Source organism: Cyprinodon variegatus, unplaced genomic scaffold, assembly GCF_000732505.1.
Source record: "Cyprinodon variegatus isolate N-32 unplaced genomic scaffold, C_variegatus-1.0 Scaffold999, whole genome shotgun sequence".
Lineage (NCBI taxonomy): Eukaryota > Metazoa > Chordata > Actinopteri > Cyprinodontiformes > Cyprinodontidae > Cyprinodon > Cyprinodon variegatus.
The window spans coordinates 82,339-90,313 of record NW_015151452.1 but is presented as its reverse complement, the minus strand read 5'-3'; the positions used below and the strand labels follow the sequence as shown (position 1 = coordinate 90,313).

At 38.1% G+C, this 7,975-nt stretch overlaps 1 protein-coding gene across 4 annotated transcripts in view; it reads left to right on the top strand.

Annotated features, from left to right (window-relative positions):
• Window positions 1–7,975, top strand: part of hecw1 (HECT, C2 and WW domain containing E3 ubiquitin protein ligase 1) — a 67,693-nt gene that overhangs the window by 15,761 nt on the left and 43,957 nt on the right. For 2 of the 4 annotated variants that reach the window (XM_015399245.1, XM_015399247.1), the window contains 2 exons: window positions 3,359–3,434; window positions 4,488–4,657. In XM_015399245.1, coding sequence (XP_015254731.1) covers window positions 3,359–3,434; window positions 4,488–4,657 — 246 coding nt within the window. Of the gene's footprint in view, window positions 1–3,334; window positions 3,435–4,487; window positions 4,658–7,975 lie in introns of all 4 variants that reach the window. The other 2 variants (XM_015399246.1, XM_015399244.1) reach the window with 1 other exon arrangement.

Below are 7,975 nucleotides of genomic sequence, written 5' to 3'. Positions count from 1 at the left end.
TTTCTTGCCTTTGTTGAAAAAGTTCAGGTTCAGGATTTTTATTTTTTTGCTTTAATCCCTGCAGGGAACTGATGGTTCTGCTGAAGGGTTCTTCCTGTTAAAAGGGAGTTTTTCCTCTCCACTGTCGCTACAAGCAGGCTTAGTGTGAGGGATTGCCTTGGAGTCAATGAGTCGATGCAATCAACTGGTTTTCCTTAGATAGAAAACTTTTAATCAATTTGACTGTATGATCTAGTAAATGGTAAGGGCCTTGAGATGACATGTGTTGTAATTTGGCACTATAAAAATAAATTGAATTGAATTGATGCTTTTCCACCATATTTCAGTAAAAAGATTGATGTATAAAAAGGAATTGTAGGGGACCAGCGAAGGGGCCATCATCACTTCGGTGGATTAAACTCACCGATGGCTGTTAATAATCTGGCACTAGAGACTGATCTGAGAGCTGGTTATATAGTCAGGTGAATCAGATGGAGGCTGATCGGAAACAGGGCAGAGCTTACAGGCATGTTGAACCCTAAATCAAACCAGCACTAGAGCCAAGAATCATGACAAAGAAATGGTAAACAAAACCTTAAGAGCTCTGCAGAGCAAAAAAAAAAAAAATGAGTTAGCATGAACACGATGCTGGCTCACAGAGAATGGCTACGTTTTCTTCTTTACAAATTCTCAACTACATCTATCATGAAGCACCTGTACTATAAAGAGAAGTGGTTCAATATAAACTTAAAACCGGATTAAGATATGTCCTCATATATATATATATATATATATATATATATATATATATATATATATATATATATATATATATATATATATATATATATACTTTTTACTTTCTTTTAGCAAAATAGCTAATTTTCTATGGAGCTGTTTGCTGTGATTTCTCTAATGTGCTGACATGGTCTTAGATCTGCTCCTGAATAATTAAGAACTCTTAGTCACAAGCAAAGCTTAAATTTCCCCTACAGATCGACATAGTTGCTGGCCTTTCAGGTACTTTAGATCATTTTACAACATTTACACCTTAAAAAGTAACGCCATTGTCACGTCGTGAAATCTGTGGTGCTCAAAGCCTCTCCCAGGTAGCTCAGCAGTTCTCTACAGATTTTATAGCGCTGATATCAAAGAAAAAAACAATGTGACTAAAGGGTTAAATGGATAGTTTTGAGCTTTATCCTGAAAATATAAAAGCATTTAAAGCAGCTGGAGCTGCCTGTGACATTCACTGCTTCACAGGTAGGGTGTTAGGCCTTGTGCCCATTTGGAATGAATGGATATGAAATGAATAAATATATATTTTGTAATTTATTAGTTTCATCATCATGAAATAATTAAAACCTCTGTTTTAGTCTGAATTCTATCTATTAAGCTTACTGTTAAATGAGGAAGTTATGTCCCCTAAAAAGCCAGCTGTGGCATAGCCTAAAGGAGCTGCCAAAAATCTAAGCAGGAGCCAAGTTAGACCCGCCCACTGATGTTCTTCACTAACATCTTAAAGATCAAAGAGGCTGGAATTGCTCACCTAATAACTGTAAATAAATATATAGTGCATTTAGTTATTTAACATGATATCTCATGGTCCATTTCCATTTAATTATTTCATGGTATATGTATGTGTTTCATGTCATATTTTTTATGTTTTTTCATAGTTTATTTAACGTTGTCTCTTCTAATAACTCTCCATATATGCTGATTCGTCTATACTTTTATAATGAGGTTTATGGATCTATCATAATATTACAGGACCCTGAATGTAATTAACCAGACATGTTGTTCCTATTTTAATTCTTCTCAGTCATCCAGGTCAATAGTCATTCCAAAACTAAAAATTTAAAATGATTCACTGGACTTTGTTTCCAAGTTTGAAGTTGTTTTGCTTCCCATCCAGGAAGCTTTTTCAATTCAAATATCAGAAATAGCAATGAGTTCCAGGCTTTATATAGTAGCCCAAAAAAAACACTTGTTTTTGTTTAGAAAACATGCAAATTGGAACAAACCAAGGGGTCCACCCATTTGGAATGGGGGTCATTTGGCTTCTTTTGTTAGACTGTCATACCCCATACCCATCCAATAAGTGTCTGATTGGTCGGTCGTTAAAGGGGGTTGTTGGCCTGGCTGAATAGACGAGTTCCTCCACTCTATTAATGCTATTCCCGGTATTTGAATTGAAAACGCTTCCTGGATAGGAAGCAACAGTCTTCATACTTGAAAATAAAGTCCAAAGGATTGTTTTTAATTTTCTTTTTTTTTGGAATTATTACCTGATGTTGAGAAAGCCATGCGCTGCCCAACAAAGCAGTATTTATTGATGTCATCCCCGCCGCTGAAGAGTCAATGTCAGTTTAGTATTGATCACAGAGTCACTGCTAAAGCTCACACCTTGACGATTTAGACCAGTGTGTGCCTGATGCAAGAAAAATCTGGCAAAAACGCTGGCATACATTGGATAAGTTATGGGTAATCTTAGTATAAGTTATGAGTACGATAAGGTACACTGAAGTACGCTGAAACACACTGGCACATGTCGACATATGCCGAGTACGTTTAGAAATTTTGAGCATTTCCCGAGGTATGCCAGAGTACACCCATACGTGGGCCAAGTGTAAGTTACTTATAGGTTGTGGCGTCTAGCTTATCCAGAACCTATGAGTAACTTATGCATAACTTATACAAAACCTATCCAGAATTTATCTCCAACGAATATCAATGTAAATGATGTGTTGCAGACGAGCGCAAACATAGTGTGATGGATCCTCCCTGCGTTCACGCCCGCCACCAACAGACTTCGTAGCAGACATGACGCTGAATCTGCTGCCACTGCAAAACTTCTGTCTTTCTTTTGTTTTTGCTTATTATTTATTCTTTTTTTTTTGGCAGGCTTTAAACAGCAGCAAGGTTAATACCGCGATCAATAAAATCTTTTTATGCAGGCCGGGTGCTTGCCAGGCGCATCGCTGCCCCCCTCAGGACACTGGTTTGTGACATTTCATTATTGGCAATGTCGTTGGACATACGCTCTGGACTCGTTATGAATACTGTCTGTATACGTCCAAAATAAAAAAAATACATATAAAATTCAGCTTATGCCAGCATTTTAGAAGATTCTGGGATGTCAGGCATATGCTGTCTAAATTAAAGTGTGACAGGGGCTTTAGGAGCAGTTGAAAAAAAGATGTGAAGGTTTTCTTGGTTTTTCCTGTTTTTACCAGGAGTTGTTTGGCCTCAGCCTTTTTCCCTCCATTAAAGATTCATACCTCAGATATAAAAATGGAGCAGGACCAGTGAAGCAGCAATAACAGGGTGTCTTTACTTGTTCTTCACGTTACAGGAGCAGTTGTCTTTGTGTCCTCAGGTTTTAAAGCCGGTGGTTAGTCCTGAAGTGAACCACGGACTGGGCAACAGGAGACTGATTAACTTCTCCCTGTCAGGTAGGGCTGCTATTCAATGTCTCGTCTTTTCTCCATTTCCTTAATTCTGCAGCAGAAAGTCTGAAGGCTTCCAGCAGTTTCAATTGTTCCCCTTCAATCAGAGAGTTTTGCATAAAACTCCCAGGTTGAATTATGTGGTAATGTTGTGATCTGTGCAAATTTTGTGAGGGATTGTAAGTGACTCTACATCCTTGTGTGTGATTCGTCCTCTCTAACCTACAGTATGTTCAGAAATCACATGAGCAGAGTTAGGCTATGACCTTATGAGAGCTGATTTATGTTTCCCTCTTCAAACCGCAGGCTGGATCTGATCAATACGTTAAAAGGAGCTTAGACAAGCGGTTTCCAGTCAGGATCTGGCTGAAACAACAAGCCTGATCCTCCTTTCCTATAGAGATGAAGGGGTTTTCTTTAAGTACTCTAAAAAAGAGATGCCATCTATATACACATCCGCTGTACGTTAGCGTAGAAGTTCATTTCCCAAATTCATTTTTCTCAGGGAAATAGAAAATGTAATTAAAGCAGTTTTATATTTTGTTGTTATTCATATTTCGACCAAGTTTGCAATTTTTTGTTGCTTTTTATCTAAAGAAATTAGGAAAATAGTTAAATGTCCTCGGTTAAAAAAACCTACAGTAGTAGCCGTTCAAAATTTCCCCACTTTCCTTGATGGGTCCTTGCTTGGTCACTGGCTGGTCAATTGGCTGGTACCCTATAAATTTATTTTTAAACATCAGTCATTGTACTAAAATATTATTTCTGTCATGATTTGTGGACATTAAGATCTAAAGAGAAGCATCATCTTCCTGGTCAGACCCTGTAATTTAGTGAAAGGGTGGATTCAGATTTAAAAAATAAGCATGTCCAAGAGAAGAAGGGGTCACTCCAGTGGCTGGCAGTTGGAGGGGATTTGGCTGGGATTCTCAGTGGACTAGGCATCCATTGGGCTGGCTTTTGACTGGAAATGGTGATTTTGAATGGCTGCTACTGTATATTAGGTCAGTCATTTAGAAACAAATATCCTTCTGTGTGTGTCTATTCCTCGTGTGTCAGACATCCAGGCGGTTGGACTGAAGAAAGGGATGTTCTTTAATCCGGATCCGTACCTGAAACTCTCCATTCAGCCTGGAAAACACAGCATCTTCCCATCGCTGCCGCATCATGGCCAGGAGAAACGCTCCAAAGTGGTGTGCAACACCATCAACCCCCAGTGGAGCTCAGAGGTCAGCACACACACACAGACAGCACTGTCAAGGTTTGTGGATGTTGTTGTGGACCCAAAGTAGAAGAGGCAGAGATGATTACTTGCTAAATTCAATGAAGAAGTAAAAATTCAGAATCCAAAGTCCAGAACAGATCAACAAGAAAACTCAAAACCAAAAACTAGGAGACGCCATGGAGAAAGAACCTAACTCCAATATGGAGGTACCGGCATGGCTGCCATGAAATCGCCTTTTCTCTTTCCTCGACATTCTGAGGAGTGATGGATCAGATCAGCTACCTTAAAAACCCTGTTAGTTCAACATACAGACCTGGGTGGTGTTATTCACCCTTTCAACCATGACCACTGTGAATTAATGCTGGGGTCGTTTCACAATTAAATTATTTCTAAAATAAAAAGGAGATAAAACAATGAATGTTTGTTCTATAATGTTTAAATTCTTTGATAAGAGTAACCAATTCAATAAATCAAAATGATAGTTTCTAGATTAATTGAATACTAAAAGATTTGCTATGAAATTCAGCTTAATAATAGGATCTGAAGATGAATCCTGTTTGGTTTTTATGAAAATTTCTTCCTCCAAGGCTCCAGATGTGGATCAAGGTGGAGTGTCTTTATACGTGACAGGATTGATTGATCCGATCAGGTTTCCTTTGAGGAAAACAAGATCAGCCATTGATTTTCTTCTTGGAAAGGCCGGTCCATACAGATAAAAGGAATTAGCAAAGGCAGAGAGATCACCCTGCTTTAATGGCCATTTATTCTATATCAAGCTCTCTGGTCGATGTTGTGCTATTATTATATGTGCTTTGTAAACGAAATTAACATTTTATCAGAACTGAGTTGAAGATTTGACGCCACCCCGATGTTTAAACATGACATGAAGCATAAATGATATGTGTATAGTTCTTTTTTGGCCTTTTAAATCATAATTGAATGAGATATTGTAACTCTCCTGAAATGTTGTTGGATGTCATTTTAACCCTGTAGTTATTCTAAATCTATGGTTACATTTCTCGATAAGACACATTTCCAGAATGTCATAAGAAAAACAAATATAATAAGTTTTTAAAAATGTGTTACCTTTCATTGAGAGAAACTACCGTTACAATCCTTAGACCTACTTTGGAGCTTTTACTATTATAAACCAACAGTAATGCTCAGATTGCTGAAAAACTTGATATATATGTGAACATGTGAATCTGTTTTATTTCTTGTATTGTTTCCTTTGTTGGTTTGTGTGTTTTTTTATTTTTCATTCATAACTATTTACTTTTTTCCCCTCTCTCTCCGTCTTTCAACTTTTCTAATTAAGTTGTCAACTCCCTTTTCTATATTATATATTAAAATATTTTTATTTTTAATTGGATTAAGTTGTATTGTTCTTCCAAAAAGGAAAAACTCGAAATAAAGTATTCACAAATTGCTTCACAACCAAAATTAGCGAAACGCTTAAAAAAAACAAAGATCCAATAAACTGGTTGTCTGTGGATTTCAACCATTTTAGGCTGGATGCCTTCGCTACCCAAAATGACTCTCACTAACCGTTTATTTTGTCCCTCAGGTGATTCCATACATAGATGTAACTCGGCATCTCTTCATCTTGGCAACGTCCACTCAGCTTTTAACCTCTTTGCTTCTGCGTCCATGTTGAGTGAAAGTTATCTTCCCTGCAGACACTTTATCTCTAATGGCTGCCACTCCGCTGACAGGCTGTGGTGCCATTACTATGCTCCAACATGGGAGGAGGCTGTCAGGATGACTAGCTGTTCAAGTTTTCTGCCTCACAAGATTTGGTGCTTTTTTAAAGGGAATGAAAAAGAACTGATTCCACAATGTTCATGGTGTCTCAATTTAGCAATAATAGCCATACTGCTTTACTTTACAAGCAAAATGAATTTTCACAAACTCCCAAAAATGAAAATGTAGTTCCATTAGAATTCTACATGATCTTAATCTGGCTTCTCTCAGGTTAGGCATCGGCCCGTCTTGAAGAAAATCGTAGATCTGGTACTGTAAAAATGGGCTTGACCTATAGGGGCCAATTTATTGAGGCTGTTTCTAGAGTGAATTTAATTTCAGATGAAAAGCTCGTAGACAACAGGAAAGTTTCTCAATTTAATGAACCTCTTTCTTTGGTTAAATCATTTAAAACTTTACAGCTGCATATATGCTTCCAGAATGGGATTTGTCCTGTTGACTCAAATGTGGCTAAAAACTGATCATTTAGACTTAGAAAAAAAAAAAGCATTTAGATCAGCTTAAAATCCAGAAACAATAAAAATCCCAAACTCAAAACATCTTTTCATTAAAAAATCTAAGGAGACATTTTGTTGTCCCCATGTTTTGTGAAAGAAACAGAGGGAGAAAATCAGCCAAATATCCTACACATTTTTCAGACTTGTCAATCTAGAAGGAGAAGAAAAAAAATTTAATTGTTTGCACATACACAACACACAAGGTTCGGTAAATAGAATTATAGCTCGACGAACACTTCACAGGGGCCTACTGAATTTCAAACATGTTTGATTTTCTCCCGATCTTATGATTCTTTATGGGAAGGTTGTGGTGAGAGCCTAATTGCCCCTTGTTACCCCATGTATATTACACAATGTAGGACCCACGTTGAGGCTGAAACTTGTCCCGATCCAAAAAGTCACTGATGACTGGGGGAAGCAGCCTAAATAGAGACAGGAGCAGGTTGATGACATGAACAGTAATGAGAAACTGGGCAGAGCCAGGCAGGTGAATAGAATGAACTATTAAGCCAGGCATCAGTGCCAAGGTCATGACATTATGCAGCAGGCAGCCGGTCTAAATTGTGTTGATATGATTGAGGAAGCATTCTATTCAAGAGCAAACAATGGGTACCAAGACCAGACAAGCTAAAGCCCAAATAGGGGTTTGGCCTCTAAAGGTCTTGTTCTTGTCATGGCCTCTAAAGGTCTTGCTGTTGGCCTCCAAAATAAATTTGGCCTTGTCTATATAATGGCCTCTAAAGGTATTGGCCTTGTCTTGGACTTGTCTAGATAATGGCTTCTAAAGGTATTGGCCTTGCTCAATCTTTTGCCTATAAAGTCTTGGCTCTGTCTTGATCTTGGCCTCTAAAGGTCTTGCCCTTGTCTAGATAATGGCCTCTAAAGGTATTAGCCTTGTCTCGATCTTGGCCTCTAAAGGTCTTGGCCTTGTCTAGATAATGGCCTCTAAAGGTATTAGCCTTGTCTCGATCATGGCCTCTAAAGGTCTTGGCCTTGTCTAGATAATGGCCTCTAAAGGTATTAGCCTTGTCTCGATCATGGCCTCTAAAGGTCTTGGCCTT